Below are 21,226 nucleotides of genomic sequence, written 5' to 3'. Positions count from 1 at the left end.
TCAAAGAACAGTATTGTTAATCCAGATCTCCTCTTCCTCCCCACCTCCACCTCAGAAGAAGTGAGATTTCCTCTTACTGGCTAATTTCCTTACCTTCACCCACAGTCTCCTTTATTCCCATTTCCTCCAGAATCTGGACCTAGCATAGGAATCATCCTCTTTTTATTTATCTTAGATTTCCCCCTCTTTGCTGGCTCCCCACACCTGCCTACGGGTGTATGCAGGTCTCCCTAATCCTAACCACAACAAAAAGAACTTTCCCTTGACTCTTCTATTCCAGTTATCTACTACCCCGCTTTTCTTTTCTCCATTTGATGCTAAACTTTTTTTTTAAAAAGTGCTTATATTTAAGAACTCTAATTAATGTAATAACTGTCCATGACCATAGGAGCAGAGATTCCCAAAGTAGATGACACCACTTCCTGGGGGTGCTAGAACGATCCAGGGTGGGTGTAGCAGTCTCAGGGGCAATTGGGGGTATTGAATAAAAATAAGGGGGAGGTGGAAACATAAGGAAAGAAGAGAAGAAAATTCTGAAAAACCATTCATAACATGTTTCATCTGTTGTGCAACGGAGTTAAAGTCATAGTGATTATATTATTTTCCAAATAAACACACAAAATGCAAGTTATAACTGATCAGTGGTCAAGTCTGCTGACGGGTCTTAACAAAAGCAAGTGTTGACAGGTGAGCATGTTGTGCATTGTCAGGAAGTCCAGCATGCATTGGCAGGAATATGTGCATGTAATGACCTGTTTGCAATATTATATTATATGGTCGCATCATCAAATTTTCAATGCAGGAAAACCCCACAAATTTACAATAAATTATTAAATTTAAAATGTGTCATTTTAAAAAATATATATTGTATATATTTTTGAAATGATGCAAATTTAAAAAAAAAAACGTTAAAGGGTTAAAGAAAGTAGATTTCCAGGGGGGTGCTGAATAATTTTTTTTTGCAAAGGGGGCAGTAGGCCAAATAAGTTTGGGAACCTCTTCCCCAGAGGAATGATGATGAAGGTATGCTTCCCACCTCCTAACAGAGGGGTGATGGACTTAAGGTGCAGGAGAAATAATTTTTAGATATGACATATGTGGATTGGTTTTGCTTGACTACGATTCTGTGTTACATGGATTATGTTTTTATTTTTTTCTACCATGGAGATGGTTTGAGAGGAAGACAGGAGTGAGTTGCTCAGACAAGAAAGTTATTGAGGCGTTTTTAAAAAACGCCCAGAGAAGAATAGAAAGAAGTACAGAAGGAAACACAGACAAGCAGGATAGCTTTGAAAGTAACAGGTTAAATTTATTATGATTTTTTAAAAAGAAAAACTGTATGTGATAGATACTCACAGTTCCCTATACAATCCTTTTTCTGCTCTACTTTGTATATGGAAATATTCTTTTTTTTGAGTATCGAGTTCAGAATAAAAATAAAATTAAAAGTTGTCTATATCTAACCTTTCCACTTATTCATGACTTCTCTCCTCAACTCCTTACAATCCTAGCTTCTTTCACTACCACTCTATTTCACGAATCATCAATAACATCCTCATAAAAACAAAATAACATCCTCATAGCTAAATCCAGTTGCTTTTTTCCCCCAGTCCTTATCCCCTTTTGGCTTCTCTGCAGCATTTGGCACTGTTAATTGTTCTCCCTTCCTGGATCCTATTCTTTCCTTGATTTCAGATATACCCCATTTTGTGGTTCTCCTATCTCTCTAGCTGTTTTTCCTCCATCTCCTCCAGAGGATTCTCATCACCTTCCCAATCCCTTAGCGTGAGAGGTGATTTCACGTTCTGCCCTTGGTCCTCTTTGCTTCCCTCTCTAGTCTAGCGTTTCATTTTCTGTCAATCTCATTTGATCCAGTGATTGCAATCACTACTTTTATGTACATGACTCCCAAATCTCTGTCTCTAGCCCTGACCTCTCTCCCAGGTTCTAATCCTGGATCTCTAACAACCTATAGGACATCTCTTCTAGATGTCCCATTCCCATCTCAAGCTCAACAAGGAATGAGTTTATCATCTTTTCCCCAAAAATCTGCTCTTTCTTTTCACTTCTCAATTCTGTCAGTGGCGACACCAATTACCCAGTCATCCATGTCTGGCAGTAAGATATTAACTATGACTCTTGCATCTCCCTCAACTCTCGTACCCTATCACAATGAGCAACTCATGCCAGTTCTATCACTGAGATATCTCTCCCACCTGTGCCCTCTGACTTCTATTTCCATAGCTACCAGCCTTGCAAAGGATCTCATTACTACATACTTTTAAGGTTGATAAAGCCTTCTAACTGGTCTTCTACTCTCTCCCCCAACCTTCGGGCCATCTCTCATACCGCTATCAGACATCTCCCCTATGTAAAGATTTGATATGTCATTTTTGTGCTCAGATCTCTTCAGTGGTTCCCTTCTGCCTAACACAATGACTTGCCCAAAGAAAGAACCCTCAAAAAGGAGCTCACTGTTTTTGGATTAGGGACAAACCTATGGTGGGGGAGAGACTCTTACCCAGCATGGAGGAACAGAGACAACCAAAGTCTGTAGAACTGATCAGGGACCTCAGGGTTCAGGAATGGCAGAAGCCCACATACTTTGTCCAAGCAGTGTACCTGAGGAGGGAAAATTGGGCAGAAGGTGGTGGGAAGACTGAATGAATAGTGATCAATCTTAAAGGATCTTATAGTCCAGCTGGGCCACTGGCTGTGTCTGCAACCCCTGGGGAGACCTTAAGTGAGGAGCAGGGAAGAAGAAAAGGGAGAGTAGAGTTAGATCTGGGCTATACTAGGGGTACCAGCCCAAAGAAAGGGACTAGGTTTGGACCATGGATATCAGTCCCTCATTCCCTGATCAAAATACCCTGGTCCTCCTGAGGACTCAAAGCACTTAGTTCCCGCTGGTCCTTAGCTCACCTGAGAACAGAGTGTTGCTTCTTCGTGGAAATAGCCATGCATGAACTCACAGTATTCCCGGGTTGTGATCTCACAGCTAGATGAGATTAGAAGGAATTAAGACTTTGGCATAATCTTTGTCTCCCTTGCTTCCCAAAGGACCTTTCTTCCCCACCCCATCCCCAACACCCCCCGCCCCCCCCGCCAATTCCCCAAGTCTCCAACTAAAAGCCTAGAGCAGGTATGAAGCTGCTTCTACAGCCAAATGCCCCGGCACCCCTGTTTAGGGAAGGATTCCTCTGGTCCATCCTCTTGGACCTGGAAAAGTACCAGGAACAGAAGAGGGAGAAGGGAAAGGAAGCAATTTTGAGGGATGGGGGTAGAAGAGCTTCAAAAATCCTGGGAGGAAAACGATTATCTCAGAGGAAACAGAAGGAGATAGACCTGGGATGAGATCCCCTAAAAATCTGGCCCAGGGTGTGGGGAGAGAGAATGATCGCTGTACTCACCTGCCCTTAGTGCCAATGCAACATGGGCGCCCCTTGATCTGGCAGTCCATGTGAGGGAAGCCAGTGTGGTTATTCTTGGCCTGGTCTGTGCAGATCTAAGAAGAACACATGTGAGGTAATGGGTGTACATGTGCCATCTCTTTCTCACACATACCCACCCACCTACCCACTGAATCACCAGAAGTTACTCACTGGCCACTTGGTGATATCATCTGGCCAAATATGGGCACCACTAGAAGCTGGCTCTTCACATGTCCTATAAGGGAGGGAGAAAAGAGACCAGAGAAGAATGACCATAGTACTGTCCTGTCAATGCCTGAGGGTGCCCCAAACAGTAGTCCTTGTACACAGTAAGCACTTAATAAAAGTTTGTTGAATCTAATGGCAGGAAAGAAGAGAGAACATCTGTGTTCCTCTACTGCTACTTAGAAAACACATTCTACAACCCACATGTTCACAGCCTCAGTTCTGAGGGTTGGTCCAATTTGTACCTGGGGTCCTGGTGGCAAACAGCCCCCGATGTCCGCCTCAAGCTTGGGTCAGATTTGTCCATGGGGGGACCAGTGTCATCCTGCCATTTAGTGAAAGTAGCCAAAGTCTCCTAGAAAATGAGAGAGGGGCAGTCATGCCAAAGAAAGTGGGTTCCATCTTTCCTCTCCCAAAGGTTTAAGTCCATAAAAGGTCTTGACACCCAAGTACAAAGGGGTTGACTTCAGGTCCTTTGGAATATGGGAGAAATTAATCAGAAGCGATGGATGAAAAGAGCCCTGCATCATAGAAAGCTCTGTGGGAAGTATGATGGGGTAAGAAAGAGGAGGGAGAAGTGGTCTCAGCTTGGGGGGAAAGGAGAAAGGTAAGAAATATAAGCAGAAAGACATAAAAACATTTACAAAGAAACAAAGGGCAGTCCAAATTGATACTGCTAATGGCATGTGTTCAGATCTTGCCTCTGACATTTACTACTGGTGGGACCCTACCTAGAAAAGTGCCTTACCTTCCCCAGGCCCTATCTCACCTATAAAAGTAAGGAGGTGAAATGAGATGGCCTCTCAGGCTCCATCCAACCCCAAAGCAATGATTCTACCTTACATATACTAAGGGGGAGGGTGACCACTGAGGATGCCTGAATAGCCCCTGCTTCCCAGGTCCCACCTCCACTTCCTTCCCATCAGCCCTGGCCCAGAAAGGTGCTCCCTCCCAACCACTTTCCCCTCTCCACCCCCATACTGAGCAGTCTGCCCGCTGAGTCTGGATGCAGCCTGAGTTGTCATTCTGGACACAACAGCCCGAGTCACGTTCCTGGTCTCTTTCACGCTGGATTAACCGCTCAACCTGCCGATCCTTCCGGATACACGGGGAGAACTTGGCTCCCAAATGGATCAAATCAATCTGGGGTTGGAAACATAGGGGAAAGAGAACTAAGTCTGGATGAAGGAGGGGGACACTCCGGTCCACATCCCCACCCTCAAGGGAGCCTAGGATGAGAGAAGTGCCTTTCTGGAAGGGAAGGGAACTGGGTCCCTTGACTGGAGATCTGTAAGGTCAATACTGGACTTGGGAGCCAGGGAGATCTGAGTTTGAATCCTGCTTCAGACACTTGCTAGCTGTTATGACCATGGGCAAGTCACTTCATCTATTTCAGCCTCAGTTTCCTTAGTTATAAAATGGAAAGAAATAGTAATAGCCCCTACCTCCCAGGATTAAATGATATAATATTTGTAAAGCACATTGCAAAGCTACAAATGCTCTATAAATGGTAGACATTACTATCGTCATAGTCATTATACATAATAAGAGATGGGGGCAAAGGATACCCTTGGCAGACAGATGACTTGGAAGAGCTAAGGTTCTTCTGGTCCAGCCCAGTCAGAGTTCCCGCACTTTATCTGCCCACAGTGCCGCTTCCATGATAAGTATAACTGAGGTCTCCGCTTGAGCTGGGCAGGACCCACCCTCCTACAAAGCACCAAGTGACCTAGCTGGCAGGAGAGGTGACCTTGGACAACAGGATAAGGGAAAAGCTCAAGGCAATCAGAGGCAGAATGTAGCTCCTTTTGTCTCCCCAGGGACTAAGACACAACCACTTGATAAGTGGTCCCGTGAATTTCCAGTAACTTTGACTGCTGGGTTCCAAATTTCCTACCGAGCTTGGGCCAATCCAGAAGTTCTCTTGTTGGATGTACTTTACGCTCTCATATACGCCTTTATTCCTTAGCACCTGCAGGGGGAGAGTATGAGAAAGGCTATCACCCCGCCAGACACCCTGGGGGAGGGTCCTGGTTGGGATGACTAGCTGTGTTAGTACCCTGCTATCAAAGGAAGGGCTGCTTTACCTGTGCAAGGCCCTCTCCTGGCTTGGGTGATGCAGGAAGGTTTCCAAGGCAAAAGCTAAAACTGTCAACCCAGACCACTTTCGCTACTAGGCAGCACTGCCTAAGCCTGGACTCCAGCCCCAACTTACCAACTGGGTGGTGATGTGCTGAGCAAATCCAATAGGGGCGATGCCATAGGTGCCAATCACCAGGAGCGTGATCAGGATGTGTACAACGGTTAGCCAGTAAGTAAAGTATGGCCTGGGGGGCGGAAGAGGGTGTGGTCAGTGGGAATCACTGGGTCAGAGACTCTAAAGAGCACTGAGGAACCCCTAGATCACTGTCTTTGTCTCCTGCCCTAGACCAAGGTTAAGGGAGACAAAAAGAAGCCATAGATGAGTACAAATGATGAACAGAGAACAAAAGTGAGGGCTTTTTTTTTTTTTTACCTAAAACAGATTGATTTTTATTACATGTTATCAATCACTGATTTTATGTCAATGCAGAACATTATATTCCCTTCTCTAATTATTGAGTACAAAAAAATTCAATGAGTAAACTTTTAATACTTCTTATATATTTTTTCTAAACTGAAAAAATTTTAAATACACTGCCGTCTTAAATTAAGGTGGTGTGTATTTTAGTGAAGAGCACATAGAGGCAGCTAGATGGCGCAATGGATAGAGCACTGGCCCTGGTGTCATGAGGACCTGAATTCAAACTCAGCCTCGGACACTTACTACCTATGGAACCCTAGGCAAGTCCCTTAACCTTCACTGCCTCAAAAAACAAAACAAACATATAACCTCCTATTAGAGGGGGACAAAAAGAAAGTGTATAGTGACAATAGTCAGAAGGTATTTAATTTACTCCTGGGAATCTGATATTGATACTGTTATGTTAATTTCTTACTACTGGGATCAAGAATGTAAGAAAGCAGGAAAGAATGTAAAGCCTTCAGCCATAGGTAGTAGGTTTTTAATAAATATTTATTGAACAAAGTTGCTGCCATCTAACCTGGTGTTCTTATCTATCTTGACCTGAGTACTGATACAAGCTGGCAATCCAATGCCCTCAGCTGACTCTGGTCAGCCCAGCACAACCCTTCTCATACACAGATTTGCAATATGGTTCTGAATGGTTAAGTTCAGTTATATTCAAGTTTTTGTTTCTATTGGGTGGCTTCTGCATGTATATGCCCTCCTGCCTTCCCTAGAAAAAAGAGTTACCTGAGATCAGAGTGTGGCTTTTCTCTACTTTCTTTCTCCTTAGTGTCCAAGATTGGGTCTCTGCTCAAAGGGACACTTGATCGATCTATGCTGACTACATAGTGCTGTGGGTAGTGGTATCAAGGCCTGTGATGCTCTTGCAAGGCCACACCCACCCCTTACCCCTCTCACCGGTGGCTGCTAAAGTTCTCTAGCTGGTGCTGGACGGTACTGCTGATGCTACGTCGGTAGCTCCGGTTCAGCCAGCTCCCTACTACACCCAGCCCGTAGTGTCGCTTTTTCCGGTCAAAGGCAAAGTGTTTAACCTTGGAGGCAATGCGTTGGCCCCGCTTGGTGGTGGGAGCTGGGACCTGGGTATATTCCTTCCTGGGGTAGGGAGGGAAGGATGACAATCAGCACTAGGAAGGTCCTCCAATCCTACCTTGAGTCCAGTTGTTCAATGACAGCCCTTAGATGGATTCAGTTCTATGCCCTTTTTTCCTGGCTGTGTCCCATTTGGGAAAGAAGTAAGGGGGCAAGGAAATTGCCCTAGATATAGATTTCCCCCTACATCATATATAGTCTGAGCATCTTCTCTAGCTGTCTGTCCTCCATGTCAGGAATGCTCTTCTTCTCCATCTCCACCTCTTGGTTTTTTTCAAGTCTTTGCTAAAATCCCACCTTCCACAGGAACCTCTTCCCAGTCCCTTTTAATTCTAATGCCTCCCCTCTGCTGACTGTTCCAATTTATCCTGTATATAGCTTGTTGGCATATAATTGCTTACATGTTGTCTCCCCCATTAGACTATGAGACCCCTTGAGAACAAAAACTATCTTTCACCTTTCTTTGAATCCCCAGTGCCTGGCACATAGCTGCTGCTGTTTCTGGCACAAAGCAGACACTTAATAAATGTTTATTGACTAACTGACAATAGCATCCAAAGCCAGAGAAGCATGGAGATGACTCTGAGCAAGGGGGTCTGGTGACCTCACCAACCCTTCTGTAGTCTCTTTTCTCTCCCCCATCCCACTAACACCGCTCACTTTCAAGATAACTCTAGAATCTATACTTACAGGGGAATGTGTAGGCCCTCAGGGGACTGGGGGGAAGCAGAACGTGGGATTCCTCGGAAGTAGCTTGCAGAGAGTGGGGGGGACTCAAAGACATCATCAGGCATAGAGTACATCTCCTGCATGTCGATCTGGAGGAGGGGGCACAGAGGAGTGAGATGAGGTAAGGAGACACTTCCCAATGCTCTCAAGGCAAATCCAAGACTAGGACTAGGCTAGCGAAAGGGGAAGGAAACAAGTGGGATCTGTAGAAGAGCTCAAGGGTCAATGCCCCTGCCCATTCTGAGTATAGAGATGGGCAGAATATCATATTATGAACAAAGCTCGGGGCTCAACGGTTAGGAGAAACCCAAGTAGTTAACATGCCAATCCAACCAATGGTCTGGTCCTTTGGCTCTTTCTGAGGGCATCTGAGCATCAGGGAAGAAAAACCTTAAACTGGAAGACTGTCTCTTCAAGTCCATTCCCCAACCTCCCCCAGGCCCCTTATCCCAGGCCAGAGGTAAGAGGGACCCAGAACCCCATGCTTGCCTTACTAAAAAATGAGGAGTCAAATGTGTCCACTCCATCCACCACATCCTCCTCATGGAAACTGGTACAGGCAAAGCTTCGTTTGATCACCCGGCGCTTCTGGCCTGTGGGCTCCAGCACAGATCGACCCTGCTCAGGGGAGAGAATGAGGGTCAGCGCACAAGCCTCAAAGCCTTCTCCCACTGCCAGGATATCTGGGCTTTTCCTTGCTCCCATCTCCTATTCACTCCCCTCCCAACCTTGCACAGCTGTTTAAAGCAAGGTAGTCAACATCTTCCATCTGTAGCCCACCTCTTCCAACCTGCCTAAGGAATTGATCACCATTCTCCATCAATTAACCAGTGGCAACACCTTAGTGGGTGAAATATGGTTGAAAGGGGGAAATAAATAGGGAGGTGGAGAAAGGTTTCTAGGATATTCCTCAAATACAGCTGTATAATGAAAATCTCTGGGGGTGGGGGTGTAGGGGGATGACAAGAACATTAACACTGACAGTCATTCTCCCCTGTATGTTCCTCCCTCTCCCCTCCATCTCTCCATCCTTTCCCAGACCGTGCTTTCTCCTCCAAGAACTGATGCCCCAACTTTGACTGGGTAGCTGAGTGTACCACCATTAACAACACACGTCATGGAAACCCCAAAGACCTCCATTCCCAAGGTTCTAGCCTGACTCTTCTCCAGTCAACAGCTGTCTTTCTCTGGATTTTGATGAAAGCATAGAAAGTAGTTATGGGAGCCAGAGAGTACCAAGTGGTTGGGTTAGAAAAGGAGAGGAAAAGCCAGGAGTAAAAGTTAGCAGGGAGGGGTCCAGCTGCAAGATGCTAGCACCTCACTGCTGCCGCCTAGGGATCTGATCACATGCCCAGAGGCCAGTGGACAGAGTAAGCAACCAGGCATGAGACTGGAAAAAGAGAACAGGCAGAGGAGAGCATGGAGAAGACGTTGCCCTGAGAAAGGAAGCAGATTTTGCCCGCAGAAACTTAGAGCTGGAAGGGACCCTAAAGGACCTTGGCTATCGTCTAATTTAACCTACGCACAAAGAGATTGATAAGGTCCAGAAGTCAAGTCACTTGGATAGGAAGAGACAGAACCAGAATTTGAACCCAGATTCTCTAATTAAAATTTAGGCACCGTTCCACCACACCACAGTAAATCAAGGACCTGGGAGAGGACTGTGAACTACTCACCTTGAGGATAGCAGCTGCAGCGTGAAAGCTCATTTGGGCCACAGACATCCTCTTTCGACGGGGGAGGTGTGAGTAGCCTGATCGGACACTGGTGAAAGAGCTGAGGGACAACACGCCTGGGGTCAGTGGTGCATGGTGCCTGTCCACCTCATCTGGGTGTCGGAATGCCCGGCCCCGGGCAAGTGGATCCACAATCTGGAAGTACAAAGAGAGCAAATATGGGAAATTTAAGCAATTGCACAGGTTCTTGGTATAAAAGCATCATTGGGACCACCAAAACAGACACAGACATACACCCGCTCGAGTTCTATTTCTACCTAGTACCTAACCTGGACAATTTTCTGCCCCTTGAACAATTACTGTATTCTCTCACTCCATGGCGAATTCAAGTCCAGTACAAATGCAACTTCTACCACAAAGCCTTCCGTGATCCTTCCAAACCCCACACAGTACTGTGTTTTGCACTTCTCTACTGCAGGATCGAGAGATATTGTGTATCATAGCTATCTGCATCTTTCCCTTCATGAGTGGCTCCCTACTGCCTCTCGAGTAAGAGACAACCTCATGAGCGACATTTTAAGGCCTTTCACAATCAGGTTCCAATCTCTCTTTCCAGGCTGGTGGATTCCACATTAATTCTCTTCACACATTCTATGTTCCAGCTAAACTGGTCCACTCGATGGTCCTCGTACATGAAATTTGATCTCGTCTGTACCTTTGCACACGCTGTCCCCTGTATATGGGATGCTCTTCCTCCCCCTCCTCACTTTTGCCTCTTGGGACTCCCTGGCTCTCTTCAAGGCTCACCTCAAGTGCTCTCTCTTACAAGAGGTTTTCCCAAATTCTCCCTGTTGTTCGTGCCTCAACCCAATTACTTTGTATTTACTTTATACACAGCATTTACTTCATCATTATCATCATGGATTTAGAACTTGGAGGGATCTTAGAGATCCTCCAGTCCAATCCTTTTATTTTACAGATGAGTAAACCCAGGGAGGTTAACTTGCCCAAGGGTCCAGAGGTAAGATTCAAACCCAGGTTTTCTGACTCCTGATCCAGCTCTCTTTCCACTGCAATATACCTATCTAGGCACCCAGTAGAACATAAGCTCCTTGAGGGCAGGCACCATCTATTTATTGCCTCTTTCTATATCCCCAGCACTTAGCACAGTACCTGCCACATGGTAGGTGCTTAATAAACATTCACTGATAGATTGATTCGCTAAAGACAGATGATTTTATTTTTGTCCTTGTCTCTATATGCTCAGAACCTAACCCCATGCCTGGTAAACAGAAAGTGCTTAATAAATGCTTTTAAAAAAATCTGTGTTTTGTATCTAGTGTCTGGCACAATGATCTACATACACCAGGTGCTTGATAAATGTCTGTTGCACTGGATTGTACCTTGGGCAGCTTGCAGGCTTTGGGGGACTCAATACCCTGGAAAGAAGGCACCTCCTGGCTGGGGAGCTCCAGGTCTCTCTGGCAGGATGCCTTCAGTTTCCCATAGCGCACACTGCAGTGGTGGAGACTCTTGCGATGCCAGTTCTGCCGCTTTCCATCCCAGTCCTCACTGACACCAAACCACTGTGCGGTGCCCCTGCAGGAGCAAACACACATCTGTTGTACGTGTCTAAAGGAACCTTCGAGGCCCTTCCAACCAAGATTTAGAGCCTCACTAACCCACTTAGGTCTCAAAGGACAAGAAGAGAGAGAGGAAGCACATGGATGTGTGTTTGTGTGTGTGAATCACTCCACAGATGACCTATCCTAGGCCTATGACCTTATCCCAGGTTCTACTCCTGGGAGACTTTAGGGAGTTTACTTATCCTCACCGGGCTTTGATATTCCCACCTGCAGAATGGAGCTAAAAATTCTTGCCCCAACCTCCTTCAGGAGAATGTCATAAGGATAAAACAAAATAATGAATAAAAAGTACTTAGAAAGTGAGAGTGCTATATAAACACAAGGGATTATTAGTATTTGCCCCCACAAGACTTATTTAGGTGCTTCAGGAATCTAGGGAGCTGTGTGATCGATTACAGCCTGGCACTCACCTTCGGATGCTTTGGGACAGGGAGGCCTGGCGGCGAAAGCCAGGACGCCGATCTGAGCTGTTTTCATGCCATCGCCCTCGAGGCTCCTGCATACTCACGCTCTTCATATAGGTTGGATTCCTAGGCCTCTGGAAGGGGCAAGGAAGAAGCAAAGGTGACAGGGAAGGGATTTTTAGTTCTCTTATTTGAATATCTTCTAGAACTGAGAATCTTAGGTTCTGTCCCTGTCCTGCACCCAAATGACAAGGATATCACAGAATTGGGGGGAAGGGGCTGCTATCTCTACGCAGAAGCCTGAACACAGTTGGGAGAGGAAGGGAAGGACCCTGAGTTCGAGGTCCTAGATTAGATGTGAGAAGTTAACAAGGGAATTGGTATATCTTCATCTAGCCAGACTCACGCCTGCCTGCTGTTACCCACTAGGAGGCAGTTCTCTATCCATAACATGGAGCCACACAGACTAGGCTGGGGTCAGAAGCCAGTCTTGGTAACATCTCCCCTCGAACCCTGCCCCCTCCTGCTCCCCTTTACCTCAGGCTGTAGCATACTGTCCTGTTCGCCTGTGGTTGAGACCTCTGGGGGCGGGATAGTGATGGAGAGGTTGGGCGGCTTTCGGCTCTGTAAACGACTACTGGAAGAGGAGACGCTTCCACCATTTTGGTCATTAGAAGCCATTGCAGGGCAGAGAGAGGATTCATAGACTCCAGTGGGCTCTCTACAGAAGAGATAAGAGGAGTAAACATTAGATCTGGTCAGACTGGATAGGGCTGATAACCTGGCTGGCAACTCTTTAGGACAGACCCAGAAACAGACATCCAAGATGCCCAAGAGGCAGCTAGGCTGCACAGTGGATAGTGCTAGGCTGGCAGTCAGGAAGACGTGAGTTCAAATCCAGCCTTGGACACTTACTACCTGGATGACCCTGGGCAAGGTACTTAACCTCTATCTGCATCAATTTCCTCAACTAGGGAATCCCTAAAATGGGGATCATAAGTGCCTACCTCCCGGGGCTGTTATGAGGATCAAATCAGGTAATATTTATAAAGTGCTTAGCATAGTACCTGGCATATAGTAAGCACTTAATAAATGCTTGTTTTCTACCCTTCCTCTCTTCAGATGCTTATTAGCAGTGTGACCCCCGGGCAAGTCACTTAATCTCTGTCCTCCTTAGTTTCTTCAATCGTAAAGTAAAGGTGATAATAGCACCTACTTCCCAAGGTTGTTATGAGGATCGAATGGGGTCATATTTGCAAAGTGCCTGGCACAAAGCAAGCATTTAATAAGTGCTTGTTCCCTTCCCTTTCCCAAGGAAGCACCATGAACCTAACACTTGGGATTAAGGTGGAGATTAAATGGCAGGAGCTGGCTTAGGTTGGGGGGGACACGGGATGAGGATAAGGAGTGTGGATAGCTGTATCTTTCTGTGACCTTCACGACTGAGTGGGAAATTCTTCCAGCAAGGAGAAGAGGACTATCTGGTCTCCAAGAAGCTGGAAATAAACATTTGTTTTTATTTCTTTTCTCATATCCCCAAAGTTTAGCATAGTGCTTGCTACACAGTAAGTGCTTAATAAATGTTTATTGCTTGATGAACTTCAACTGGAAAAGTCTCTTCCCCACCCCACTTTCCCACTGACTTGGCTTTTGGTCACTCTTCCCCGAGCAAAGACCAATTATGGAGTGGAAAAAGGGGACCAACTGTACTACCCCCATGCCCTGCCCAGAGCCTTGGCAACCATTCAAGCAGTGGGGGCAGATTCTGAGTGTATGGGGAAAAGAAGGACCAGTTTTACTTCTCCCTCTGTTTGTACGCTGGGAGGCGGGGGTGGGGGAGGCTGGCAGTACAGAGTAGGAGGAGGGTCGTGGAAGGAGAGGACGGACAAAAGGGGAAAGGAATCTTGGGCGACCCCATTTATTGAGCCACAAACAAAAAAAGCTTCTGTAGCTGTGCCCAGGATCTGGTTGTAGGTTCCCTGGGCTGGGCTGATGTACAGGGAGATCATGGCTATCCTAACAGGGTTTTCTGCTCTGTATTAGGAAGCAGTGGCTCAGTCCTAATTCCTGGGGGACATGAAGCTCAACTAAACCAAACTCTTTTGTTTCTGACTCTTATGGCCTTCTAGTTCCTATTTCAAGTTGGACTGAAACTGTCATATGTCCAAGGCTTTTTAACTCTGTCACCCCAGTACATTCTTTTGTTACATCATGGCTGATTTCCCCTTCTTTACCCTTTCTGCCATGCCCTGATGATTTTTCCCCCCTCAAGACTACTCTGTGAGTTCCTCTTTGCAATATCCTGAGAGAGAGGAAGCAGACTCACTAGGCCAGGGGTGGAGTGCCTGGCCATGAAAGCTGAACAGATGCAGATTTAATCAGGTCAAAAACCTGTCCCCTTTCTACCCCAAGCCCTTGAGCAGCTTCGGAATAGAAACAGTGAGCCAAGCTGGGCCGAGCTTGGTCTAGCCTCTCCTATCACAGGAGCCAGGTTTTGTCTTCTCTGCTCTCACATAAATGCAAACTGAAGTCTTGACAGGGCAATTTATCTACTAAAGAGTGTGCCATGTCTGGTCCCCAAGTGTGCACCTCTGGATTGGTACAGATAGGAAGGTGTGCCCCCATGAGATTCTGGGGTACAACAGTGGTACAGAATAGAGTAGGAGGAGGGCAGATTATGGGGGAAGGAGAGAGAGAGGAAAGGGATCTCAGGGCTAAAGGTCACCTTATTCTCTATGTCTCACCATCAAAATGGGTTCCTGTCCAACAAGCAGTTTCTTGAGAAGCAGGTGTTCTCCTCAAACTGGATGAAGTTGGCTTTGGAACATCCTGTAACTCTCCTCACTCAGCATGGATGGCACCAAGATGAGACCCTGGAGAGGAGATAGACAGGTCAGACTAGGGTAGCTTCCTTATGATTCAGTTACAAAGAGCTCCTGAGAAAGAAAAAAAAGGGGGGGGATGGAGAGGGAGAGGAGAGAGAAGAATAAAAGAGAAGAGGAGGGAGGGGGGAGAGTGAGAAAGAGGGAGACAGAGATAGGGAAAAAGAGAAAGAGAGAGAGAGAGAAAGGGGGAAAGAGAGACAGAGATAGGCAGGGAGAAAGAGAAAGACAGAGAGGAAAAAAGGAGAAGAGGAGGGAAGGGGGAGATGAAGAGAGGAGGAGAGAGAAAGAGAGAGAGAAAAGAGAAAGAAGGGAGGGAACGAGGGGGGAAAAGCCAGATTGAGCACACAGCCACAAAGCCACAGGGCCAACTAGTCAGGTAAGGGGTTGGCCCAAGTCCTAATTCATCTTCACACCTCCTCCAGTTTCTCCTGTAATACAGTGCTCTGCACATTGAAAATGTATAATAAATGCTTGTTGGGTTGAATCCCAGCAGGGTCAATAGAGCTTGCTTAGACCTTAAGAAAAGAGTTTCTTCTTTGTTCTAAGCCAAAATACTGTGCTGCACAGTGAAGAGACACAGTCAGATAGAGCATATATTACCAGTATGTTTTGTTGGTGGTTTTTTTTTTAAAGGCAGTTGGGGAATTGGGGAGGGAATCCATCCATGGTTGTGCTCCTCAGAAGTGCTAGGGAGTAAGGGAACAAGGAGCCAAGCAGACAGAACCTTGGTTCTCTCTCAGCAAAAGTATTTCTGTCTTCCTCATTAGAAGCTAAGCTCCTTGAGGGCAGGGACTGTTTCTGCCTTTGTCCTGTAAGTGCTTAGCACAGTACTAGAAACATAATAAACACTTGATAAATGCTTGTTGATGAACCCCATTACCCAACTGACAGAGAGGTGATAAGACTCTACACGCAGAATGAGACATATATATATTTGGATATGGCCTAATGCGGGCATCTCTCCACCGAGAACAGAAAGGAGCCACCAATTCTTTGTATCCTTTGAGACCAAACCAGCGCAGGAGGTCATTCAAATCTCAACCCCTCTCCTTGGTCCAATGTCTTACTCCTTTATTTACTTTGTTTTTGAAATTCATATACTTAAGAAGACTCAGACCCCTGCCCCTCCCCCACAACCTCCCCCCACCTCCTAAACCACAAACGCCAAGTTTATGCCCTTCAATCAGACCAACAGCACAGGAAAACATGAGCCAGCAGCTCCAGAAACACTTCTGTGTACAAATGATATCAAATTGCTTGCCTTCTCAAGGAATGGGGGAGGGAAGGGAGAGAGGAAGGGATTTTGGAACTAAAATTTTTTTTAAAATGAATGTTAATTTTTTTTCAAAGATGTAACTGGGAAATATTTAACAAAATAAATGACAATATATTAAGCACCAAAACACCCCAATGCTGGCAAGGAATTATTTCCAATGCCAGACTCAAGGTCTGACTTCCTCCTGGTACTTGCTGTTGAGGGTGCAAGAAAAGCAGGGGATAGGAAAGGCTGAACCAAGAATCAGGGGGTCTATATTGGGCCCTTTTTTCCATCTATAAAATGCAAACATTGGGAAGAATGATTTATAATGTTCCAAGTCTAAAAATGCTGTAATTCTTTTACTCAAATTCTGTTACTGTTATTTAAAATCGACCAGTGAAGCCCAGAGCATGAAGAGTAGCTGGCTGGGATTGAGAGGCCTCCTCCAAAACTGCCTGGCAGCTTCCAGGGTTCAGCAGCCCAAGTCTGATGAAAACTGGGGGAGATATGTGGCAATGCTGACACTGTATTTGGAAAAGCACCTCAAAGTCAAGTTCACTTTTTGTTTGCCCTGGACACAGAGCACATAAATCTTGATCCCAAAGACCCTGTGGTATTTGTTGTTGCTGTTAAGTCATTTTCATGACCCCATGTGGGGTTTTCTCAGCACAGATACTGGAGTGGTTTGCCATTTCCTTCTCCAGTTCATTTGACAGATGAGGAAACTGAGGCAAACAAGGTTAAGTGACTTGCTCAGGGTCACACAACTAGTACATGTCTGAGGGCAGATGAATACTCAGGAAGATGAGTCTTCCTGATTCCAGACCCAGCACTCTACCCACTATGCCACCTAGCTGCCCAAAGGCTGATTATTACCCTTTCCCAATTTACCCTCCTGACAAACTGGCCTGTTGGCTACTCCTCCATGATAACCCAGATCTGACCTCTGTGCCAGGAATATTCTCCCACCTCACCTTTATCTCCTGGAACCCCCAAAAGCTTCAAGGATCTGTTCAAGAGCTATCTTCCTCCTGATTCCCCCAATTATTTATTGTGTGTATATCTATTTACTAATCTGTGAACATGTTGAATTCCTCTAGTAAAACACAAACTCCTTGAGGTCAGGGCCTATTGAGCATTTTGTTTTAAGACTTGGTTCCTCCCCTGCCCCCACCCCTGGGGAAAAAAAAGCCTTGGTCTCCCCACTTCCTCCAAGCTAGAAGCATAGGGGCTACTTATGGCCAGATCCCACCACAGAGAGGTACCTTAACTTTCTCCATTTTCAACCTGGGTAAAGCTCACCGCTCCTTAGGCAACTTGGTAGCTACTGCACCCTTCTTCCCTAGAGCTCAAGACTTGGCAATTCCAGGACTTAATGCAGACACTTCTATCAGCATAACCCACTGCTGCATCTCAGAACTGTCAAACAATCCATCAGCCTCAGCTTCCGAGCTGGAATTACAGGTATATGCCACTGCGCCAGACCTGTTCAGTTCTTGCATTTGTATGCTCTGTACCTGGCACACAGTAGGCTATAAATAATGACTTGTCAATCAAACGGCTGACAATCAGCTCAAGATCCTACCTGTTTCATTAAGAAGAAAATGACAGATGAGTGTTTCCTTTCTCTGCCACCATATGCTTCTGACCCAGATGAGACACAGTAGTTTGGGGGCAGTGAACTCAAATACCCTCTCTCTCCCTCCATGCTGAACTGGTTCATGTGTTCATTGGCTCCTGGAAGCTGAGTAGGAAAGCTGTTTTGTGCCCTCAACATTGCCTGCCCCCCCCTTCTCCCCTCCTCCCCGCAACTTGCACTCTCTAACTCACCCTGGGAGTAGCTCTAAGACAGTACTACTAACTAGACCTCTTCATGGAAAATTTCTTGGCTTGGCAGTGCTTTCTCAGGCAGGGGCTGAGCTGCAGAAGGAGGGCAGCAGGCGGGCAGGGCATGGGAGGGCAGCAGCAGGCGGGCAGGGCACAGAAGCCGCCATTGTGTGGGCACACACTGCCCCCAGTGCAGTGAGGTTGGGCAGATCAGGTCAGCGAGGCATTCTGGGTAGCCCCCACCTATTCCCACTGGGCTCTGTTACACTCACTAGGCAGCCAGGAGTGAGGATGGGAACCTCTCTATGTAATCATCTGTATACCATCAGTGATTTTTTTTTTTGCTCAATGCTAATGAAGTGGATTCCAGTGGGGTACAAACAGAAAGAGACCTAGATTGGGAGCCTGGGTACCCATGTTCAAATCCTAGCCTTACTATTTCCTGAACTTGGTCAAGACATCTAGAACCACAGGATTTTAGAAATGGAAAAGAACTAAGAAACCATCTTATTAAGTCCTTTCATTTTATAGGCACAGAAACTGAGGCCTAGAAAAATTAAATATTTGCCCAAGGTTATGAAGGTAGTTAAGTGCCAAGACTTAAATCTGACTCCAAATCTCACACATCACTTTACCCCCCTACCCCCCATGTGCCTCAGTTTCCCTATTGCTAATATGTGTACTACCTACTTCACAGGATTGTTACAGGATTCAAAAGACAATAAACTAGAAGGAACCTGCTGGTCATTTCTTGGTTGCAGATCCAGCCCCTGACCGCCAACAGTACAGTATGCCAGTCCAGACTTTCTGGTCTTTGCCCCCAGCCTAGCAGTACATCCCTCTTGCTGGGCTTCTAGACCCACCTCTTCTCTCTACCGCCTAGGCTCACAGACCTCTATCTCCTCAAAGAATCCTGATTTCTCTGCTACCAGGATGGAGCATGATAACAAGGAAAGAGTACTGATTAGGGAGTCCAAGGATCTGGGTTCCTATCTTACCTCTAATGCTCACTGTGGATAGAGTGCCAACCTGCAGTGTGAAAGACCTGAGTTCAAATCTGGCCTCAAACACTAGCTGGGTGACCCCCTATGCAAGTCACTTAATCCCTGTCTGCCTTAGTTTCTTCCTCTGTAAAATGAACTGGAGAAGGAAATGGCAAACCACTCTGGTATCTCTGCCAAGAAAACCCCAAATGGGGTCACGAAGAGTCAGACATGACGGAAATGACTGAACAATAATAACGACGCTTATTATCTCTGAGGTAAGATCACTTATCTTCTCTGTGACTTGTTTTCCTAATTTGTAAAATGAAAACAATTGACTAGATGGCCTGAGTTCCCCTCCAGCTCTAAAGTGATGATCTATCCTATGACCGGTGGGCCATATCCACTGAGGAGGTTAAATAAAATAAAAGGTTAACACACCCAGATCAGAGACTCTGGGCAAGCTGGGTTAGTTCCATGGGAAACTCCCTGTATAACAATCCCTCCCTGCCCCAGCCAAGGCTCAACCTTTAGTAGGGGTTTGGGAGAGGAGGGGAAGGAACAGAGTTTGTATCATGTGAGGCAGTGTGGTACAGTAGAAAGAATGCATAATAAAAACAAAAACAGAGAGGAAGACAAAAAGAATGCTGGATTTGAAGCGATGGGACCTGGGTTTGAATTCTGCCTCTCAAACTTATTACTTAGACGACCTTAAGCCAGACAGTTCACCACTCTGGGCCTCAGTTTCTGAACTTGTAAAATGAGAGTTGGAACAGACTGCCTCTGAGCTCCCTTCTATCTCAAAATCAGTAATCTGGTGGTTTATTAAAGGCAAAAGACATTTAAATTCTTCCCTTACTCAACTCCTCTTCCCCCAAAAGGAAGAGTTCAAGAAAAGGCTCTGGACAGGGAGTCAGGAGACCTGGGTTCTTATCCAGTACTGCGATTCAGTAATGGGGTGAGCCTGAGCAGGTTACTGACAACATTTTTTTAAACTTCATTTTCTTTATCTTTATCTTTAGGAGAGGACAGCTAAGGTGGCACAGAGGATACCAGACCTGGAGTCAGGAGGACCAAATCCAGCCTCAGACAGCCAGATGACCCTGGGTAAATCATTTAACTCCATTTGCCTCAGTTTCCTCATCTGTAAAATGAGCTGGAGAAGGAAATGGCAAACCGCTCCAGTTATCTCTGCCAAGAAAACTCCAAAAGGAGTCACGAAGAGTCAGACAGGACTGAAAACAACTAAATAAGACCAACAACAAAAATGAGAAAGGTTGACTAGCTCTCTTAAGATAGCTCCCGGATGTGAAATCTGGAAAAAATGTTTAAAGTAAAATATTCCCTGTTTTTCTCTGGTCATGAGATGTATGGGCATTGAGGGACTGCCCAGGAAGCTATATCATAAATTCTGCAAAAAAGAGATGTGGTGGGGCTGGGTTCTGGATACAGAAAAGCTAACTCCTGATCTTTTCTAGACTATGGCAGGACTCAGAAAGTGGTTTAGCTTCACTGACACTCCCTGCAAAGACAGTGAATGTTGCCTCACTCCCTCACCCCCTCATCCCTTAAACACAAGGTTTGGAGAAGACCAGCTGGCAGAGACAAAGCAGAAGAAAAGTACCAGGGTGCCTGGGGTAAAGGTCCCTGCCCTGAATTTATCTCTCTCAACCTAAAAGCTATTGCTCACTGTAGAGGAAATTGCAACATCCTGGGACCAGGGCTCCACCGGGCTTGTATGGCCACAACGGGCTCTCCACATGACTAACCAGGCACCCAGCACAGGCAGAACAGGGGACTAGGGAGGAAAGAACCTGTTTCTCTACCTTACCATCCTCATCTCAACCTAGAAAACAGCTTTCTTTCTTTCTTCTTTCCCTTCCTCTTCCTTTCCTTTCCCCACTCCCTTTCTACCTTTTCCCTTCCTTCCCTCCCTCCCTTGTATTCTTTCTTTCCTCTCTCTCTCTCTCCCTTCTTTCCTTCCTGCCACGTTCCTCAAGCTTGAGGACTTTATTTTAACTCTGAATCTCCTCCAGGAAAAAGTTTTGAGATCAAGCCATGGAATAGCTAGGGCTAAGCAGAAGGGTTTCAGATTTTGAAGGAACATTCAGGGTCTATTTTCATTTTATAGAGGCAGACTTTAAGCCCAGAGAAGTGACTTTCCCACAGTCACACAGCCAGGGAAGCAGACAGTGAGAGTGGGGATTATAAGGGAAAATCTTCCCTATACTCACTACAGGGTTCACTCTGGGAAAACCTGTAAGTCCTAATGGAGGAGGAAGAGCAAGAGGGAGGATGTGAACTAGAGTTCAAATAACCTGGAGGGAGCTACTACACGCCCCTTCATAGCCTTTTCATCTCTTCCCCTCCTTCTTCCTTGATTTCCCCTTCCCCTCCATCAAAAGCCCCCAAAGTGAACAATCCACATGGGCCCTACTTCAAAGACCAAACATGACAGCCACACTTTCCTTAGGCTGTGACGCCAGTAGGGAAACAGGCAGGGA

General features: G+C 46.1%; 1 protein-coding gene across 3 annotated transcripts in view; it reads right to left on the bottom strand.

The window, feature by feature from the left end:
• RHBDF2 (rhomboid 5 homolog 2) overlaps positions 1–21,226 on the bottom strand; it is a 49,497-nt gene that overhangs the window by 3,780 nt on the left and 24,491 nt on the right. For all 3 annotated transcript variants that reach the window (XM_036757752.1, XM_036757754.1, XM_036757753.1), the window contains exons 2-17: positions 14,514–14,642; positions 12,307–12,490; positions 11,776–11,903; positions 11,123–11,318; positions 9,720–9,914; positions 8,533–8,661; positions 8,005–8,132; positions 7,123–7,317; positions 5,872–5,983; positions 5,554–5,628; positions 4,638–4,799; positions 3,902–4,011; positions 3,603–3,666; positions 3,411–3,505; positions 2,923–2,998; positions 2,522–2,622 (exon numbers count right to left, since the gene is read on the bottom strand). In XM_036757752.1, the coding sequence (XP_036613647.1) occupies positions 2,522–2,622; positions 2,923–2,998; positions 3,411–3,505; positions 3,603–3,666; positions 3,902–4,011; positions 4,638–4,799; positions 5,554–5,628; positions 5,872–5,983; positions 7,123–7,317; positions 8,005–8,132; positions 8,533–8,661; positions 9,720–9,914; positions 11,123–11,318; positions 11,776–11,903; positions 12,307–12,450 (1,910 nt within the window). In that variant the 5' untranslated portion in view covers positions 12,451–12,490; positions 14,514–14,642. The remainder of the gene's footprint in view (positions 1–2,521; positions 2,623–2,922; positions 2,999–3,410; positions 3,506–3,602; positions 3,667–3,901; positions 4,012–4,637; positions 4,800–5,553; positions 5,629–5,871; positions 5,984–7,122; positions 7,318–8,004; positions 8,133–8,532; positions 8,662–9,719; positions 9,915–11,122; positions 11,319–11,775; positions 11,904–12,306; positions 12,491–14,513; positions 14,643–21,226) is intronic.

The sequence above is a fragment of the Trichosurus vulpecula genome, chromosome 4 (assembly GCF_011100635.1).
Source record: "Trichosurus vulpecula isolate mTriVul1 chromosome 4, mTriVul1.pri, whole genome shotgun sequence".
Taxonomy (NCBI): domain Eukaryota; kingdom Metazoa; phylum Chordata; class Mammalia; order Diprotodontia; family Phalangeridae; genus Trichosurus; species Trichosurus vulpecula.
This window is presented reverse-complemented; position numbering and strand designations above follow the sequence as displayed.